The following is a 21399-nucleotide window of genomic DNA, read 5'->3' as shown; positions in this document are numbered from 1 at the left end:
CATAAGATTTTATATTTGATCCTCAAAGTCCTTTGGAGCCACTTGAATTTATTGAGAAGCAAAAAGAGGGATGGTATATGTTCAGACCTACATAGAAGATCAGTTTGGCAGCTGAGTAGAGCTTGAATTGGAGTGGGGAGAGACTTGAGTAGGAAAACTAGCCAAAGGCTAATTAAATTAGTTTAAATTTGAAATGAGGAATCTAGGATAGTGGCCATGCTAGAAGAGAAGAGCTTGTGTTGCAGTGGAGTGAGTGTAGACCAGTTGGAAAATCACTTAAACTTTCTTAGAAACCATTTCCTCATCTGTAAAATGGGAATAATAATTACCTCACAGGTTTGTTGTAAGGACCAAATGAGATAATGTATGTAAAATGCTTTTTAAAACTTAGAAGTGTAACTATTAGCTGTTACTATGCCCCTTTACATGACAAGTGATCTCATTCTATCCTGTCTTCTCCAGCCTCTTGCCCTCTCAGTTAAACCCATTCTTAACTAATCTTCAGGCTCATCCTGACCTTTGGCTGTTTATTTATTGTCTGCAGACACATCCATGTTCTTTCTATCTTCAAAAAAAACTATAATTCCTCCTTTCATCTTTGCTAGTTGTCACCCTTCTGTTCATCTCTCTACTTTTGGGGGACTAAGCTCCCCGAGAAATGGGTGCTATATTTCCTTTTTTCTTCCTTCTTTCTTAACTTTGCATTCTGACTTCCAGTTTCTTCATTTATCTACAGCTACTTTCCAGAGTTACCAATGACTTAAAAAAATGACTTTACCTTTCATCTTAGAATCAATAGTATGTATTGGTTTCAAGGCAGAAGAGTGGGTAAGGGTACACAGTGGGGGTTAAGTGACTTGCCCAGGATCCAAAAGCTGGGAAGTGTCTGAGGCCACATTTGAACCTAGGACCTAGGTTTCAAATCTGCCTCTCTGTCCACTGAGCTACCTAGCTGCCTCTCCAAATAACTTCTTCATTGCCAAACCTAATGGTCTTTTCTCAGTCTTCATTCTTCTTGACCTCTGTTGCAGCTTTTGATATTTTGGTCACCCTTTTCTCCTAGATCCTTTCTTTTTGTGACATGGTTCTCTCCTGTATCTCCTCCTACTTGTATGTGTCCCCCAAAGCTCTGTTCTGGGCCCTTTTCTCCCAGATCTTATTACCTCCTATGGATTCAGCTAACATCTCTATGCAGGTAATCTCTGATCTGTTTATTTAGCCCTAAACTCTTCCCTGATTTCCAGTCTCATTTCCCCAGCTGCCTAATGGAAATCTTGAATTGGATATCTTGTAGCCATATTAAACTAAATATGTTTATAGCTGACTGCATTATTTTTCCTCCCAAACCTTCCCCTTTTCTAATTTCTTTCTTACTGTTGAGGATACTACCTTTTCTTCCAGTAGCCTAGTCTTATAACCTTGATGTCATCCTCAATGTCTCACTTTTTGTTCACCATTCGTAGCATTCATTTGCCATGTCCTATCAATTCAACCTTGGCAACATCTCTCATATGTTCCCTTCTCTCTGACAATGCCACCACGTTGGCATAGGCTGTCATTGCTTCAGGTCTGGCTTGAAGCAGTAACCTCCTAGGGCTCTGCCTTTGGTCTCTCTGTTCCAGTCTGTCCTTCATTTAGCTGTCTGCTTGATCTTTCTTAAGTATAAATCTGACCATGTCTCTCCCTCCCCCTTCAATTAATTCTATTGGCTCCCTTTTGTGTCTAGGATCAAATATAAAATCCTATGTTCTTTGTAACCTGGGTCCTTTCCTACTTTTTTAGCCTTCTTACACTTATTCCCTACTATAACTCTGGGATCCAGCCACACACCTGGCTCTTCTTCATATAAAACACTTTATCTCCTAATTTGGAGCATATTCATTGGCTATTCTTTATGCCTGGAATTGTCTCCCTCTTCATCTCCTCTTGGCTTCATTCAAGTCTCAGTTCAAGTCCCACCTTCTATAAGAAGTTTTTTCTTAATCTTAGTGTCTTCCCTCTGAGACTACTCCCAATTTGTCCCATTAGACTTGAACGCCTTGAGAGTAGGGACTTTTTTTTTTTTTTTTTTTTTGGCCTTTCTTTGTATTCCCAGAGTTCAGCACAATACCTGGCACTAAATAGGCGCTAATAAATGCTTATTGACTTGACATGACCAAGTAAGAGCATAAAGAAAGAGCAGGCCCGTGAACACTTAAGAGGGAAGAAAGAATCAAGAAGAGGGTGATGACAGTGTCAGATGCTGTATAGAGATCAAGAAAGAAAAGGCCATTGAATTTGACAATTAAAAGAATTATGTGGAAAGAGTAGTTTCAGTGAAATAATGAGAAGTCAGATTGCAGAGAGTAAGAGCAGTGGAGGTGTAACCTTAAAAAAGAGGAGAGATATTGGACAACAGCTAGTGGAGATGAATGGATCAAGCAAGGTGTTTTTGAAGATTGGATGTGTTTGTAGGAAATAGAGAAGCAGTCTAGATAGAAGATAGGAAATTAATGAGAGAGTGGAGATGATTGAGAAGAACAGTTGGAGAAGACATGATGGAGCAGGATTTGAGGGTGCATGAGAAAGGATTAGCATTAGCAAGGAGGAAAACTACTCCTTCATTTGAGATGGGGAAATGGAAGAAATAGTAGGGAATTCATCTGAATGAAGGGGTCAGGAGAAGGGCATCATCTCATCAACTGGCCTCAATTTGTTCAGTGAGCTTCCTCCAGTGCTACCTTTTATGTGAAACCTTTGCTGATCTCCTTAACTGCTAGTGACTGCCTTATAAAACCACTTTGAATTTAATTGGTCCAAATCCAGATTATTTGGATTAAAATAGTACTTTGTACATATCTTATATGTGTATATTTTATATATTTTAGATGTATACTTAGTCTTTTCCTATAGAATGTAATTTTCTTGAGGGCAGGAACTGCTTCATTTTTGTCATTTGTACCCATGTATGCAATGTCTCACACATGGTAGATGTTTTGTTGATTGAGTTAAGAGTGGTCATAAACTATAGCCTTTATATTGGAGTATTAGATGGTCTTTATTATTTCGCAGTTGCTTCTTCCCCTGTACTAAGCAGAAATTGTTGCTTTACCACATTTAAATCCAATATCAATCTGAAATGTATGTTAATTAGACATCATATCATATTTGAATTTTTATGGAAAACCAAACCAAGGTTGGTTACTTATAGGAACCTAAGTAGGTGTCCTACTGTCCCTTCAATTTAACGTTTTTTGGTTGACTGTGATATTAGGAGATAAGAATGAGAGGCTATTTTCCTCCCTTAAAGAGTAGGAGTAACTATAGAATGGAAAGCTATCTAAAGGTAGCATCTATTCATTCCAGTGATAATTTGTGTAATTAGATCACCTCATACCTTGCAACAGGGTAACTGACTGAAAACATTTCTCACAGCTTCGAAACGAACTCCTTTAGATTGCCAAACGTCTACAATTAAAAGGAGAGTTTCCCCTATAGAGGCTGTCATTTTTAAAAGCCATTTTTCTTCATGAATCATATTTGCTTTATGACCCTCAGTGTTGCTAAAGGAAAAGTGAGTGCCTGATTTGCTGTTTGCCAGACTGAAAGTGCACCCTGTAGTTTGAAACAGTGACTATAAGATATCTCTGGCATTTCAGATAGTTTTGGAAAAAAACCATCTAATGTATATTCAGTGACCCAGGCAAAACAGGGAACATAGAGGCAAGACTAAACTTCTTGTGCAGGGCTCCCCCATGTGGTTAATATTTGTATTACTCTTGCTGAAGTATAAAAGCTGAATGTTTGATGTACATGAATTATGTATAATGAGGGGGGGGGAAGTTACCTGTTTAAAAATTTCTGTAAACCATTGGGATTCAACTAGTATATTCAGTAGTTAGTATGTGATTTTTAAAAATTAAAATTAAAAATCCAAAATTAATGCTATTTCACACACTCCCTATATTCTGACCCCTTTACAGATATTTCCATATTTCCATACATATATCATATCTTTTAATTGAGAAGATGACTACAATGTGTAGTCTTGAAATAAATTGACATTTCTTTGAAAGAAGTACCTTATACTTTTTTCATAACATCAAGAAACACCCTGATAATGCTCCTCTGGTTATGAAAACTTTTATTTTTACATTTCATTAAACTTGTCTAATTATAGAAGAAAACCTTGAATAAGAAACAAGATCATTATGAATTTTAAGGACTTATATTTTTCACAATGAACATGTTTTTGTATTTTTCAGATGAAGGATATTCTCTCAAAAGTTCAAAATAACCACATAGGAAAACCATTGCTGAAAACGGATTTAAGTCCAGAACAGGCGGTAAAATCTTTTCCTCATGGGTTTATGTAATTAAATAGGTACATATTAATTTTCCAAATAGTCACCTGGATTTTAAAGGGTCACTTATTTATATGACTTTGGTGAGTAAAAATTAAATTGAGAGCCTATGGAGTGGTGGATTTTTATGCATATTGTTAATTAAACAACTAGTCCTTGAAACATTTTATAGTTCATAAAGTGATAGTACTGATATTACATTATATGACACAAACAAGAAATGTTTTGCTTTCCTCTCTTCTATAGATTATTTAGGAAGCAAGTTTTTCCATGACTTAAGATCATTGACCAAAGATAGATTTAACACCAGTGAAAAGAGATATTTGCATAGTGCTTAAATTATAGGATCATATATCTATAGCTAGAAGGGACCTCAGGGCCATCCAGTCTAATCTTATTTTACAAATGAGGAAAGTAAACCCTAGGGAGACTAAGTGACTTCGCCATGGTCATATAGGCAGTATGCATGAGGTGGGATTTAAGCCTGCGTCCTCTCACCCCGGAGCCAATATGTTTTATATACTATTTATACTAATGATTTATTTTTGTTATAAGGAAAGGATAAGTTTTAGTAAGAGTTGATGGTTGCAGAGGATAAAGATTCTGGAATTTGGAAGGAGGGGTTAGACTGGAACTGAGGGGGTTGGTTATCTTTCTCTGGATGTATCTGGGGAGAGTGGTTGCTGATCCTCTTCTGTTTCCTATCCTGTCTGCTGCTTGGTTGTTATCCGCTTACTGTATTTCCCTTGGAGAACCTTGTGATCCCGAACCAGCTGTCTGCATTGATTGTATGATGAGGTCTGGGTCCGTTTGGATCTAGGACCTTCCCTGGGCCCTGCCAAGCTTTTCACAGACAATCACCTCTAATAACCAAGAGAGGGTTTAGTGCAGGTTATCTAGAACAGGGACTGGGTTTGTAGGTGAGAGAGGATAGGGAATAGGGCAGCTCTTACTATAACTTACCTTTCCTTATAACATCTTCAAGACTTGTTCAGTGGTGTTAGAAAAAGGTATTAAATGGGACAAAGTAAGGTGAATCAGTTCAGTTTTGTTTTCCTACAATTTCTTATTCATTACCATTCAAAACTGGTCATCTCTGTTATTTAAATATTTTAGGAAAGATTGGAAAGGATCAATGATGCTCTCCGCTGTGAATATGAATGTCGTAGGCGGATGTTAATGAAGCGATTAGATGTTACAGTTCAGTCCTTTGGATGGTCTGATAGAGCCAAGGTAAGAATGCATTTTCAAGCTCTTAACTGTTCTCCAAGCAAGCTTATCTAATTATATGTTAATTGTATTTATGGGCTAACAAAATTGCTTGAGTATTCCCCAGTTGGCCAGATCCTAAATCCTAATAATAATCATATTTTGAAGTAGTTGTTTTCTTCATTCCTATCCAAGCCTAAACCTAAATTAAAAAAAAAAAAAGGTAAAATGGTAATTACTTATGAGGTAGAATAACTAAAGATGAATCCACACACAAAAAAGATGTTCCCTATGATTGCAGAGGAGTTTAAGTGACTTGGCCACAATAATATCAGTAATAAATGGCAGAACCAGGATTTTCACCTAACTCCTTTGACTCAAAATGCAGTATTCTTTTCACTGCATCTCTGATTCTCCAGCCTTGCAAGAGGCATCAACTGTATGAATTCTTAAGAGACTCTATTTCTCTTCCCCTTCCCCAAAATACATTGTATATTTCAAGTGCAGGCAGTACAGATAATCTCATAAACTCTGCCTAAAGGTCTAGCTATGGTTACCCTATACAGTGATTCCACTGGAACCTTTCCTTACTCCACAGGAAATGGCAAGACACCAATTCTGTCAACCACCACTTAGGAAAAGTGGAGTAACTAGATGTAGGACAGAAGATATGGGCAGCCAGTGCTGGGGCAGAGTCATCTAGAAGAGAAAAAAAGAGCACCTAACCTGTCACTGAGGGAAGGAAGGAACATTGCAATATTTCCAATGTTAATTTATAGTTTAGATGCTCTACACATGAAACTATTAAAAGGATTCTTTACAGATCTTGATAAACTTATAGACCTCATTTGGAAAAACAAAAGATCTAGAATATCAAAGGAAATATTGGGAAAAAAGTAGGAATGAAGGTTAAATAGGAATTCCAAACCATAAACTAAGTTAAGTAACACATCAGACCATTTTTCTTAATTTAAAAATTGTGGAGATCAGTGGAGTAGACTAGACAATGGAAAGTAGGAAATAATGAAACTTGAAATGGAAGGTGTTGGGTTAAGATGGTGGACTACTAAGAAGTATGGTCAAGTTTCCCCTACAACTACTTCACAAAGATCTGGAAAGCACATTTAACCAAGTTTTGATCAGGAAATCAGAAAAAAATAACAGTAAGTCATATCAGGTCTGCATAAAAGAAATATGTTTGTACACAGCTGGGATTAGGATCTAGCAACGAGTGGCATGCAGAGCTTACTAGTACAGAAATTAAAAGAGGATAGAGGTTGTGCTCGAGGACAAGAAGAGGCACCAGACTCATAGGGTGTCGTGATCCCACTCAGGGTATAAAAACAAGTTCCAGTTGATAGCTTTGTTGCTCACTACCTAGTTTTGGGCCACAGATGCAGGATGGACTGAGGCAAGACCTGTACATTAGGGATAGAATTCTACAATGAAAATTTGTTGTTAGTACTATGCTATGTATAGAACAAATTTAGAAGCAAACAATAGCTGTGTATGGCCTATGACTTTTCAGGTCCACAATGAGGAAAGCGATTATTCCACATCTCAGCTGGGGTGCTGGTTCAGAGAGGCAAGCCCAGCAAAACTACTGCCTTTCCCTCGTGAGGAAGGATCATTAAAAACAAAGAGAGAGCCAGAATACTCTATAACCAAATAAATGCATTCAGTCAAATCATGTAATCATTTTCCCCCTGTCCAAAAAACTAAATTGTCACATTCTGACCCTTTCCCTCCCCTGTCCCACTCACTGATATCCCACTTCCACTCAAGTTGAGGGGAGGGGTCTACATTTTTCTCTGACAGTCTCACTGTGTCCCTGGTCACATGAGCATCTTCCTCCCACCTCCAAGTGGGGGAAGCAACCCTAAGGTGAGTCCATGGCCCAAACTTTCAACTCTTGTTTTTTAGTTGGCTTGTCAGCCACAGCACTAGAAGGGGAGAAAGGAGAAGATGGTGCCATTGGTGGTGATGGGCCTGCCGCTATGTTGGCACTTGAGTTTGTATGGGGCTGTGGGTTAGCCCCTGGACAGTGAGAGGGCCAGCCTGCTTAGATGCCCAGCCCAGCAATTTCCCACCTTTTGTAAGAGGTGGGTTTTCTTTCCTGGTCTAGGGGAACGTCTCAGAAGTGACAGGTGTTAGGAGAGTGTGAAGAATGTGAGTTGAGGCTGTCTTGTTAGGTTGTCCTCCTTGGGAGGACTAGGATTGTTTTCATCTTCTATCTTAACTCTGTGGCCACAGGTCTCGTATTATGCTTCCGTCTCTTCAGTTACTTTACTGAACCATTTGGAGGAGACATTGACATGGAGTCCAGTTCAGGAAGGATGGCATCTAGTCATGGTTTTCTGTAAAGATTTCCACTACAATGTTCAGAAATTTCAGGTCATAATGGCTGTGGCTGTTTCTTCCTATGACTTCCTCAGTGTTGTTCCAAATACCACTTCCAGATTTGTAATTGTCATTGGATTTTGCTTGGCTTGGTTTGAAACATTTGTAATTTGGAGTGATAAAAATTGGGAGTAATCTGTGTTGAAAGCATTTGGAGGACTCTAGTGTATGTACTAATGTGCACTAGATTATTAATAGGTAGAGCTATGAATTATTACAACCATTTTGGAAAGCAATTTAAGAGTTAGGCAAATCGCCTGATTAAATTATCCATACCTTTTGACTCAGATTGTGCTGCTGGATATATATACCTCAGAGTCCATTCACAGGAAGAAATTCTCCATGTACACAATAATATTTACAATAGCACTTTTTGCGTGGTATCAAAGAAATGGAAATAAAATTGATGCTCATTGATAGGGGAATTCCTAAGCAAACTGGTACATGAGTATAATGGAATAATATTCTATAAAAAACTAAATGTGAAATCAGAGAAGTTTGGAAAGTCTTAGATGAACTAATGTAATGAATTAAGCAGAATCAACAATATACACAGTGATTTTAATGTAAATGAAAGAATAACCACTAACAAGTCAGTAGTGAATGTTGCAGAACTACAAAAAAAAAGCAGAGCTTCAAGAAAGAGTTATGAGAAGACATTTCCCCATCTCATTTGTAGAGGCATGGAACATTGCATTATTTTCAGATTTGCTTTTATATAATGATTGATTTTACTTATTGTTTTTTCTCTTCTACCTCTTTTTTTCCTTTAAAAATATTCTGTTATTTGGAATGGCTCTGTGGGAGGTAAGAGGTGAAGGAATACAGCAGGAAACCTAGATGATAGAAAAATAAAAATTATTATTGAAAACATTAAAAATAAGTACAAAATGCATTCTTTGCCTGGGAGTAAATTGTCTAGGCCACTCTCAAGACTTAAGTACAATTAGAAAGTACTCTTAGAAGAAATAAGGGGGGGGATTTAAATAATTAGATTGAGATTTATTACTTATAGTTAGATTTCATAGTGTAAAAATTATTATATTGATTGTATTGCTTTGGAAATTTGTTCTTATGGCAATGAGACTACCAAGCAGTTAATTTATAGAGTTAAACAAAATAATAACAAAATTCATTTGGAGAAAAAGAGAGTTTCAGTGTTGAGAAAAAAGTAATGAAGGGGCATCATATGTCTTCAGCTCAAGTTATTATAAAGCAGCAGTCTTTAAAACTATTTTGGTACTAATTATGAAATAGTAAAGTAGGTCAGTGGGACAGAGTAACAAAGTAAGAAATAGAAGTGATTGTACTCAAATACCCCATTGTTTAAAACTACTTGAAGAAATCCCTATTTGACAAGTATTAAGACAACTCAAAAGCATTTCAGCAGAAAGAAGGTTTAGATGAATATCTTATACACATACTACCACAAGTTGTTTTTTGTTTTGTTTTTAAACCCTTACCTTCCGTCTTGCAGTCAATACTTTGTTTTGCCTCCAAGGCAGAAGAGTGGTAAGGGTGGGCAATGGGGGTTAAGTGACTTGCCCAGTCACACAACTAGGAAGTGTCTGAGACCAGATTTGAACCCAGGATTCCCGTTTCTAGGCCTGGTTCTCAATCCACTGAGCCACCCAGCTGCCCCCTATTACCACAAGTTTTAAACAGGATACTTGACCAGATTATAAAGGTTATACCATAAAAGAGTAGAAGAGAAATAAGAACAGATACCATGCATAATTATGGCTAGAGAGATAATTCTAAATCAAATGAAGTATGAAAGACATCACAAGTTTAAAGTAATTTGAATTTTAGGAAATTAAATAACTTTTGCACAAAGTTAGGGCAGCTGGAATGGTAGGAAGTCATCAGTTGTATAAAAAAAATACATCAGATGTTTGATGTCCAAGATATGGGGAATTAAAGTAATATTAAGAGCCTAGTATATAATATATTCCCTGATGGATATGTAGCTAAAAGATCAGAGCAGTTATCAAGTGAGTTGTGAATCACTAATCACATAAAAAATTGTGTCAAATAACTAATAAAGAAAGCACATATCAAAATATCTTAAGATTTTGCCTCATGGGGGGCAGCTGGGTAGCTCAATGGAGTGAGAGTCAGGCCTGGAGACAGGAGGTCCTGGGTTCAAACCCGGCCTCAGCCACTTCCCAGCTGTGTGACCCTGGGCAAGTCACTTGACCCCCATTGCCCACCCTTGCCACTCTTCCACCTATGAGATAATACACCGAAGTACAAGGGTTTAAAAAAAAAAAAAAAAAGATTTTGCCTCATGTCCACCAAATTGGACAAAGATGGGAAATAGTCAGTTTTGGATTGGCTTTAAAAAAGCCACATTAATATACTATTGATAGAACAATGGATTGGTTTAACAATTTTGGTAAGCAGTTCAAAACCATACTTTTAAAAAGTTAGTAAAAATATCTATCAACTCTTAGACTCAAGATTTATCACTGCCTGTACATATGCCCTAAGGAATTCAGACACACCAAAATAGTTATTATAGCACTTTTTTGTGATAGCAAAAAACTGGAGACACAAAAGTGTCCGTTGATTTTAGGATGGCAAAACAAATTGAATATCATAGAATGTTTTGTTCCATTAAGGAAAAAATCAGAACAATTCAGAGAAACATGGGAGGATTTACATATACTGTTGAAAAGTGAAGCAAACAACCAAGAAAAAACTACCCCAGTGACTCAATGATTGTAAAAATGAAACAATAAACAAGCTAATTGAACACTAATTGAATAACCCTAGAAAATTGAGAAAATGTGCTTTTCTTTGTAGAGGTGGGGGGATAATGGGTGTTGGATATTACATATACAGTCAAATTTGATTCTAGGTTGATGTGTTAGTTTTACTGAATTCCTCGCCAGTAGGTGAGGTTTGAGAAACATTTAGAAATAAATTATTAGAAAAATATGACCAATAAAAGTAAGAATTAAATTTAAAGTGGAGGAAGAAACCTTTAATATTAAGGAAAAACTACATACTGATAATAAAAAAGATCAGATATTCTGTTTTACAACCAGATGTAAAATACTAAACTAGTTTCTGAAGCAAAGGAAATCAGTTCTATTTGACTGAGAAATTTTATCACAGCAACTAATACTTCAACTTGCTCTTCTAGAAATGCCACTTCTCTTAGGTTTCATTCTTTTGGTTGTTAACTATCTCCCTGAACCAATGTTTCAGTAGGTGCTTCACTTACCTTGAAACTTAATTCTCTGGTCCTCTGCTCTTGGATGCCTATTTGCCCCCTGCCCAGACTGTCATCTCCCTTCCCCTACACTTCCTTTTCAATGCTTAGATACTTAGTTCAATGCCTGGCAGATAATCAAACTTAAAAATTGCTTTAATTTAAATATCATTAAAGATATTTGATGATATTTGAAATTTGTTTTTTAATTCTGCAATGTATAGTTAAAAATATGAAAATTATATTTTCAGTGAGCAAATGCTAAAGTTTTGCTAAAACTTTACTTTTGCCAGTAATTATCAAAAATAATAGTAGAACTAATGTACAAAATAATCTAATGACCATAATCCATATATTTGGAAAAAGATATCTTGGTTCTCATGTACTCTACATATTTTGTATCTTCTCTATAACTTCATTTTAAAAAATGGAATAAAAAATTCCAAATAATTCAAGTTTAAAGGCTTCTATAAAAATTGCACAAAGTTTAGAAAGTCAGTTCCATGGAGTCCACTCACTAATGGTTAGCCATGTGGCAGTGGTAGAACTAAAGCTTCAGAATATGCCTGGCAAATAGTAGTTGCTTAAATATTTATTGATTGTCCATTAATTTAGGTGAAGGAATTGTTGCAGGATGTTCAAGCCTAGCCTAACTCAGTCTTGTGTAAAAGACATTTTATTTTGCAGAATGTATATCTTTGCAGTACGATGATTGAAAAATAACAAATGGTGGCTATTTTAAATCCTCAACACTAAACACCCATTTTTTTCTTTTTCTTTTTTTTTTTTTGCAATAAATACTTCCAGTTTATTCCCAATAACAGTAATATGACTAGTAGGCCTGCTCCATTGAGGCAATATATTAAAATACAGGAAGACCTAATTTTGCATGACAGATGTGTTCCTAAGGTCCTTTGTACAAGTTAACAATTATGCATAATAGCAAACTCCATTATTTAATAAATATTTTATTTAAATATATCTAGACATTTTTACCATTTTTGTTAGGCTTTATCAAAGCAACCAGCATCAATACTTTTGTACTTTGGGGCCACTAAATAGCATTAATGAAATCAAGAGAAGCACTCCTCTGAAATGGACATGACTTATTATAAGAGAGAACTGGACAAAGACTGATGGGGAGCTAATGTTTGGTGGAAATCAATATGATGACTCACACTAATGCTTCTCAGAGAGGCAATGAGCATGATTTGGTGAACTGCTATGAGACTATGTCACTTGGGAAAATGGTGTAAACTTAGTGCATAATTTAAAAATTTTATTTTATGTGTTTTTCTGCCTTTATTTTTTTTTTTTGATTGCTAGTTGTGTATACCTGAATTTGTGTTTTAATTAGCATAAAATGTTGGTAGCAAAAAGTGAGGGATATTTTTGCCATTTCTCTTCAGCATTGTGGTTCAGTTCCTGAATAGCAACACTACTTCACAACAATAAATTATATTGAAGTAAATGTGGCATGTAAGAACATAATTACCTTTTGTTTTTTGTTTTTAAATGATTCTTGTCTCCCTCGCTATCTCTTCTGTTTTTCTTCTAGCAAATAAAAAAAAAAAGTTAAAAGCCCTTGGTACTTAAACTGCATAGTCTAGGAAACAAGTTTCTATATTGATTCTCTGAAAATGTATGTCTGTATTTTCACCTCTCTGTGAGGTGAATAGTGTGGTTTGTCTTTATTCTTTTGGTTTCATAGTTTATCATTGTGTTGGCCTGAATTCGAAAGGCTTTTGAAGTTGTATAATTGTTTTCCTAGTTCTGACTTTATTCCATATCAGTTTACTGAATTTCCTAGATTCCTCTGAAATTGTCCATGTTGTCATTTCCTATGGCATAATATTCTGTTACGGTCATGCACCATAGTTTGTTTATGTTTCCAAGATAGCCTTGTTTCCAGTTTTTGCTTATCATGAAAAGAGCAACTCTAAATATTTTTGTACATATAGGTCCTTTTCTTCCTCTTCGATTTCTCTAAGGTCTAGGTCTAATGGTAGTAGCTGAGTCAAAAGATAGAATAGTAACTTTCTCAAAATGTGAACCAGTTCATAGCCCTATTATTTGTCCACTAGGTTCCTTGTTTTTCTGCAGTCCCTCCAACACGTAACATCATTTTCTTTTTTCATCTCTGCTAGTTTGATGGGTGAGAGGTGTTAGAGGTAATTTATAATTTATAGATAGACTTAAATAGTGAGTAGGTAAAAGGCAGACCAACCAGGCTGGCTGAGAACAAGGGTTTTGTCTGGAGAGACTGAGTTGACAGTTTCATGCTTTGGAGGAGAGGTGTGAAGCTGGAACATACTATTTATATCTGATGGAAACTGTTGAAAAGTTCTAAATTTGTGAGGACACTAGGACTACTGAATGAACCTAGTTCAGTGATGGGCAACCTTTTGAGCTTGGTGCGTCAAAACTCGCCAAAAGACCGAGCATAACTCAGGTGGTGTGTCACTTCGAGAAAAAAACAAAACAATTTCATGATATTTATAGTTTAAATAACAAAAATGTATAATTGTAATTTATAACTATATTTAATAAACCAAAATAGGTAAATTTATATAGGCAGAATTGTCATCTAAAGTGCAGAGTATCTACACTACACTACAGCAAATGTTTCATCCTTGGCATTCGGCCTCATATTTTTCTGTATGCAGCCACGTGTCATAGAAAATGGCTACGTGTGCCAGCGCTGACACGTGTGTCACAGGTTTGCTATCACTGGTCTAGTTTATGACTAGTAAAAGGCAATTTTAATATTTACATGTAATTTCAGGACAAATTTTCAAAGATGAATGATAAATTACTGAATAATGCCCAAGAGAATATCATCTATACTAGATGGGTTTTGTTATTTTAGGGGAGAATTGGGTTCTCAGAAGGTCTCTTTGTGGATCCCAGGGTTGGGACCAGAGTTTCTGAAACCATTGTATCATGAATCATATTCAGATCTACTGAGTGAAATGTTACTCTGTGATCTGCATTTGTATTGTGGCCTTTTCACCATGGCCTTGGTGTTACCTACATATCTTCTTTCTCTCTTTTTGTTTTTGTTTCTTCTTTGATCTGAATTTTTACCCTTTTCATTTACTTTCTGGAGTTCTTAGAACTTTCACTTTCACATTCTCTTTCCATGTGACTACCTGAATTGTTTCATTACACTTTCTTCTTCCATTTTATTTATTAGTTTTGCCCTTTAGTTATTAGTTACATTTTTAGGTATTGTTTCAATTTACCTTTTTTTCTGTTATATTCCTGATCTACCTTCCTCAAATATATCAGCTACAAAACCATTATTTCTTTTTCCTTTATTATTCTCCAGTTTTTTAACCTGCCCATGTCAATGCTTAGTTTAACATTTTTGGTTTGCTTTTGATTCTCTGATAAGACACAAAATACAGACTATTTTAAAGCCTACAACAGTTATTATAGAGGGAACTAGATGGTGCAATAGAGTGCTAGACCTGGAATTAGAAAGTTTTGGGTTTAGATCCAAATCCCAAACCTCTTAGCTGTGTGATCCTGGGCAAGTCATTTAACCTCTGCCTGTCTCAGTTTCCTCATTTATATAATGGAAATAATTATATCATCTTCCTCTCTGTGTTGTGGTGAGGATCAAATGAAATAATATTTGTAAATCATAAAGCTTTACATAAATAGTAGCTTTTGAAAAAATTAAGCCTCTAGCCCAGTGATTCCCAAACTTTTTTGGCCTACTGCCCCCTTTCCAGAAAAAATATTATTTAGCCCCCTGGAAATTAATTTTTTTAAATTTTAATAGCAATTAATAGGAAAGATAAATGCACCTGTGGCCATCACCACTTCCCCTGGATCGCTGCAGCACCCACCAGGGGGTAGTAGTGCCCACTTTGGGAATCACTGCTCTAGCCTGAATTTCCAGATCTGTTTCACATTGCTCTTCTTATTCTATTTTCCTGTCAAAGTAGTTTAATAAATCTCTAAACTTGATGTTCCATCTCCTACCTCTTTACCATTTCACAGTCTGTTCTCCTTTCTTGTTTGAATCTTGCTTCCTGAGCCTCCTATCTGCCTCTCAGAAAAATTACTTTCCACTGAAGCTAAGCAAATTCCTGTAGCCACATTTATTAGTTTTCCTCTTTGTCTTTGTAGATCTTGCATACTTTCTTTAGAATATAAGCTTTTTGAGGGTAGGTACAAGTTGATTTTTGCCATTGAACACAGTGCCTTGCACATAAAGAGTTTTTTTTTTTAAAAACCCTTACCTTCTGTCTTAGAATCAATACTAAGTATCATTTCCCAGGGAGAAGAGCAATAAGGGCTAGGCAATTGGGATCAAGTAAATTTGCCCAGGGCCACAAAGCTAGGAAGTATTTTGAGGTAAAATTTGAATCCAGGACTTCTTATCTCCAGGCATGGATCTATATCCAATGAGCCATTTAGCTGCCCTGCATGTAATAGATTCTTGATACATATTTTATGACTTGAGTAACTGGGTTGTATAATTGCATTTTTTTTTTACTCTTACCTTCCATCTTAGAGTCATCACTGTGTATTGGCTCCAAGGCAGAAGAGCAGTAAGGGTAGGCAATAGGGGTCAAGTGACTTGTGTTAGGGTCACACAGCTGGGAAGTGTCTGAGGCCAGATTTGAACTTAGGACCTCCCATCTCTGGGCCTGGTTCTCTATCCACTGAGCTACCCAGCTGCCCCCTATAATTGCATTTTAAAAGGAAGTTTCTTTTTGCTTTTTTTCTTGCCTTGTTAGGTTTGCAAATACATATGAATGACTTCTAGTATTGTTTTAACATTATGTTGCAGCAGAAAATTCTGGGTGGTGTCAGCAAGCATGTTAAATCTTGGATCTGATGTTTACTAACTAATATTTTCTCTGATCTTCATATTCCTCCTCTGCAAACTCATAGTTGCTTTACTTGCCTTATAGGTTGTTAGGAGAAAATTGCTTTGCAGACTATTAAGTTCTTTGGGAATGAGAACTCTTTTTAGCACCACTAGTTTTAGCTCAGATTTGAGTTTTCCCAAGTATTTTTCTTTTTCCATTTTCTTAATCTGTTATAATTTTTCTTTTTCTTAGCTGATAATTGTATTATTTTGTTTTGTTGACATTTATTTTTTCCCTAACTTTTTTCATGTAGGTAAAAACAGATGATATAGCAAGAATATATCAGCCTAAGCGTTATGCATTGTCACCAAAAACAACAATAACACTGGCACATCTTCTTGCTGCTCGTGAAGATCTATCCAAGATTATAAGAACAAGCAGTGGTTCTACCCGGGAGAAAACTACATGTGCCATCAATAAGGTTTGCTTTTTAATTGAGACTTGATGAGGGCAAAATCTAGTCTCGAGGTGTTCGAAGGAAATTTTTGTTCCTGGATTATGTTCACAAATTTTCTTCTTTATTCAAAGCCCACTTTTGGCACTAGAAAAGAAAGTGCTTCAACACATCCAAACTTGATTAGAGATGTTTTTCTGTTAAGTTCTGTTTCATGAAGAATTTTTGATACTTTTTTAGTTCTGGCCTTCTCTCGTTTTTCCCTTGGAGATTGGAGTGTGCTGGCAGTAGCAGGTAGAACTTCAGTGATTTTTTCCATTCTTTTGGAATTATAGTCAAGGAAAACAATTATTTTTGTAATAGTTTAGCATTTATTGAATTGTGTCTCATGGTTAAGAATTTATGGACACTGTCATAAACATAATTATATGAGCATTACTTAATGAAATCATAACAGATTATATAGTCTTTTCCTTTTTAAAGTATAATAGAGGAAAATAGTTCTTTAAGAAATTACTGCTGCTAAGGCATATTTATTTAGGATTTTTTGTTGTGTTAATGATAGTTTACTATGTAATTTTTAGAATAATTTAGAATAATTTTGAAATAATTTAATTTAAAAATAACTTAGTTTAAAATAATTCACTTTTTAAACTTCATGACTAAATTAAGAAAATGATTTATTTGTTTTTAACATTTCTTACTGGTGTTGATATGGTTCTCATCTTAGTGGAAAAGAATAAATTGATATAAATTTGTTTTTTCTTTTTCTAATTCAGAGTTTGCTTTGTTATTTGAATAATTCCTTATGGTTAGAAATTCTTAATTTTTCAAAAAATATTTTTATGTTTATCTTGTGTAAGGCATTATATTAAGAACTGTGGGAGATAAAAAGGCTTACAAGACAGTCACCTTGCGCTCAATCAAAGTATAGGAGAAGATAAAGTAAATACACATTAAAAAGATAATTGACACATACAAGTAGTGCGTGTTTGGTAGCAAATAAGTGTTTCAGACATTAGAATGGTCAAAGGAGTCTTCACAGAGAAAGTAGAACTTCAGATTAGTTTTCAAAAGATATGTATTTTTTATATAGATGGAAAAGAGAGAAATGATTCCAGGCATTAGTAATGGTTTATGCAAAGGCAGAGAGATAGGAATATAATGATTCCTAGTTGTTACTCTGTTTTTCTGACCTTTTCTGATTATATCCACATACCTTAAGAACTATTCTTTAATAACAAAATGGATCCTCTGTTTATTTTTAGTGATCCATATTAGGGCTCTCATTCATTTTTATCTGCTAGACCATAAGAACAGGAATTTCATCTAAACTTTTTATATCTCTCCCAGTTCCTAGAGAGTTCTGCATTTAGAAAGTTGTTTAATAAATGTACCTTGAATTGAATTCATCTCCATGGTCCATCTCAAAGTTAACAACCTAAAATAATCTATAATTCTTTTTTGTAATCAGTATTTTTTAAGCCAAGACCCTGATAGGGGCTAGAAATAGTAGATATGATAGAATTCTTAAGGAGATTTAAGTTTGATAGGAGAGAAAAACTATACCAAAATAAATAAGATACAATGAAGAGGGTGAAAAGTGTACAGGAAAGGCCTAGGTAAAATATTTTGAGAAATTTGAGGTCGGAGATTTGGAATTTCTTTAGGAAATTACTTGCCATGTACTAGACAACATGTCATACAGATAAGGATTATTTAGAGTTGAGCATATTTAGTTTGAGGAAGAGAAGCCTCACAGGCTACTGAGAGGGATATTTGGATTTTTCCCCTAAGGCAAAAACTTCTTAACAATTAGAGTTGCCTAAGAGTAGAATGAACTATATTGGAAGGATAGTGGATTCTTCAAGTTGAAGATAGTTGACCACATACTAGAATTCTTAGTTAGATATGAGATGGATTTAGATAACTCCTTCCAACTCTGAAGTACTGAGACTTTCACCCAGAAGTAGTTTGGAATATTAGGAAAATCATTGCATGAAAGACCTGAGCTGGTCTTTAAATGAAGGGAAGGAAGGACTTTAGTAGATGGGGTTGGGATTGAAAGACTATTACAGAATGTATAATATTAGTAAAAACATAGAGGTTGAATAGGACAGGATAAGAAAGGGACAGAGACTATTCTAGACTTGCTGTAATAGAATATAAAAGGGAGGAGATATGCCTTTGATTTTTGGAATCATATTGCAGAGGGCCTTGAAAGTCACATTCAAGCATTAGTTGGTGGAGAATCAGTGAAGTTTGTAAAAAGAAGAGTGATATGATTATAGCAATAATTAGAAATTTCACTGACTTTTGGAAGATGAATTTAGGGAGGGAATTAGGGTGGAGGCAGAAAGATCTGTTAGGAGGCTGTTTTAGTTTTCGCAAGAAGAAATAAGATATGAACTCGGGTAAGGAATAGAAAGGAGGGGACAGATTTAAGATAGGATCATCAGGACTTGGCAACTCATTGAATGTTATGGTAAGGAGTAATAAAGAGTCAAAGTTGACTTGAATGTTATGAATCCTCGTGACTGGAAGGCTGGTATTAACATGATAAAGAAGTTAAGGGAAGAGACATCCTTTGGTGAAAGGAAAGCTATGTTTTGAATGAGTTTGAGGTTTTAGTGGGACCATTATACGTGGATTTATGTAACAGGACATTGGAACTATAGAAACAGCTCTGGAAAAAAGTTTGGGGGTGGGGCAGCTGGGTAGCTCAGTGGAGTGAGAGTCAGGCCTAGAGACAGGAGGTCCTAGGTTCAAACCCGGCCTCAGCCACTTCCCAGCTGTGTGACCCTGGGCAAGTCACTTGACCCCCATTGCCCACCCTTACCAATCTTCCACCTATGAGACAATACACTGAAGTACAAGGGTTTAAAAAAAAAAAAAAGGTTTGGAGTTAAATGAGATTTTTTAGACTTTAATACAGAAATGTTCATTGAAGACAGAATAGATCAGAAATAGAGAAGAAAAGAAGACTAAGGATAGGATTTGGAGGGACATCTATCAACATCTATCTGTACAAATTACTTTTTTTTTACTTTACTATTTTAGTATTTTTTCTCTTCCATGTGAGCACTTCCTTCCATGACGCAGGTCAGAACTTAGCTATGTGTTCTTGTTCTATACAATCCAAGTCCTCTCCTTCCTATAAATTCTCATTATAGGACCTCCCCTGCATGTCTGGAGTCTTGTACCTTTCTCCACTGTTAACTTCTCTTATCTTTGTCTACGTATATAAACTTTATTGTCTCCACAGATACACTTCAGTGTGTATCAATTATTTTTAAAGCTTTTATGAAGATAAGAAAGTAGTCATCTAGATCTGTAATTAATGAAGTCCTCTTGATCATCTTTTTGGAAGAATAATATTGTGGATTTTTTTTCCTAATTGATATCTTTGCCCTTTCCAGACAATTTCTTGAGAATTGCTCATTTTCAGTGCTTTCAGAACTGTCATCTACAGCATGGATTTCTTCTCTTTGTGTTTGATCTGATCCAGCTGCTTTTAGAGTTTCTAGTTATATTTCTAATTCTTCATATATAGCATGTTAACAGATTACTGATGGGTATTTGAGTCTTCTTTGGATAGTTCTACTATCACTAATCATTTGTTAGTGATGACTTTGAACTTTGTTGTAATGAATTGTTGTTCTGATAGCTGATTTTAAAGGTCTCTTGGCATTTGTAAAAAATAATTTCTTGTTTATTAAGACAGAATTCACTTCATTTTTTTGTAGTGAATTGTTCATTGCTATCCAAGTTTTGTATCTTTAGATTCTCTTTTTACAAGACCTGAAGTTTTCAAGTAGTTAATAAGTATTTGTTCTCTTTTGTTTCTTTATTATGAACCATATTTTCCAAAAAAAGTTTTCACTAACCTTCCTTGGGCTCATCTTTTTGTTGAAATCTCTGAGTATCAGTATGTCTGTTCACTTGGTCCCACTTATGTATACTTATCTTGTATAATTTTTGTTTATGTTAACCATTTACCAAAAGTCCCCACGAAGTGTTTTTTTTTGTTCTTGGTTACATAATGAAATAAATTTACACTTCCTTATTTGCTTCTCTAAGGAGAACCTCCTTGTTGGAAATTCCATGTTAGTGTATTATTTATGTAGTTTCAGAGTAGAATGTTTTTTTTTCTTTAAGAAATATATGTAAGAATATTCTGTTTTAGAAGACAATTAAACATGTTTGAAATAAAAATAAATAAGCAGATTATCTTAAATAATGGAGACATTCTCCCTGATTATTCTTTTGGACAAGTTAGAAATAAAACCATATACTGAGATTTGTTAAGTCATATTTGTATGTTTAGTATTATTATAGTGCTTTAAGTTTCAGGATGGTCTACATAGTCTTAAATAACTGTCTTTTATTTTTATATCATTAAAAATAAAAACTAGGGGTAGGTAAGTGGCTCAGTGGATAGAGAACCAAGCCTGGAGACGGGGAGGTCCTGGGTTCAAAACTGGCCTCAGACACTTCCTAGTGTGACCCTGGGGCAAGTCACTTAACCTCAGTTGCCTAGCTCTTACTGCTCTTCTGCCTTGGAACCAATACCTAGTACTGATTCTAGGACAGAAGGTAAGGGTTTTAAAAATAAAAATAAAAACTTCCAGAATGTCTGAATACTTCGGAATCTTAATTTTTTCCTCTTTTTTTTTTTTTTTCCTTTTCATCATAAATTGTAGGTGCTGATGGGAAGGGTTCCAGACAGAGGAGGAAGGCCAACTGAAATTGAACCACCACCTCCTGAAATGCCTCCTTGGCAGAAGAGACAAGAAGGCGGAGGGAGGGGTGGCTGGGGTGGAGGTGGAGGTGGAAGAGGAGGTGGTGGGGGTGGCCGAGGTGGTTGGGGAGGAGGTGGAGGTGGAGGTGGAAGAGGAGGTGGTGGTGGGGGAGGCTGGGGAGCTAGTGGTGGTGGTGGTGGCG

At 35.7% G+C, this 21399-nt stretch overlaps 1 protein-coding gene across 1 annotated transcript in view; it reads left to right on the top strand.

The window, feature by feature from the left end:
* Positions 1-21399, top strand: part of FAM98B (family with sequence similarity 98 member B) — a 42665-nt gene that overhangs the window by 18819 nt on the left and 2447 nt on the right. The window contains exons 5-8 of the mRNA XM_044665138.1: positions 4245-4325; positions 5460-5576; positions 16315-16482; positions 21159-21393. Of these exons, the coding sequence (XP_044521073.1) occupies positions 4245-4325; positions 5460-5576; positions 16315-16482; positions 21159-21393 (601 nt within the window). The remainder of the gene's footprint in view (positions 1-4244; positions 4326-5459; positions 5577-16314; positions 16483-21158; positions 21394-21399) is intronic.

This window comes from Gracilinanus agilis, chromosome 2 (assembly GCF_016433145.1).
Source record: "Gracilinanus agilis isolate LMUSP501 chromosome 2, AgileGrace, whole genome shotgun sequence".
Taxonomy (NCBI): Eukaryota; Metazoa; Chordata; class Mammalia; order Didelphimorphia; family Didelphidae; genus Gracilinanus; species Gracilinanus agilis.
This window is presented reverse-complemented; position numbering and strand designations above follow the sequence as displayed.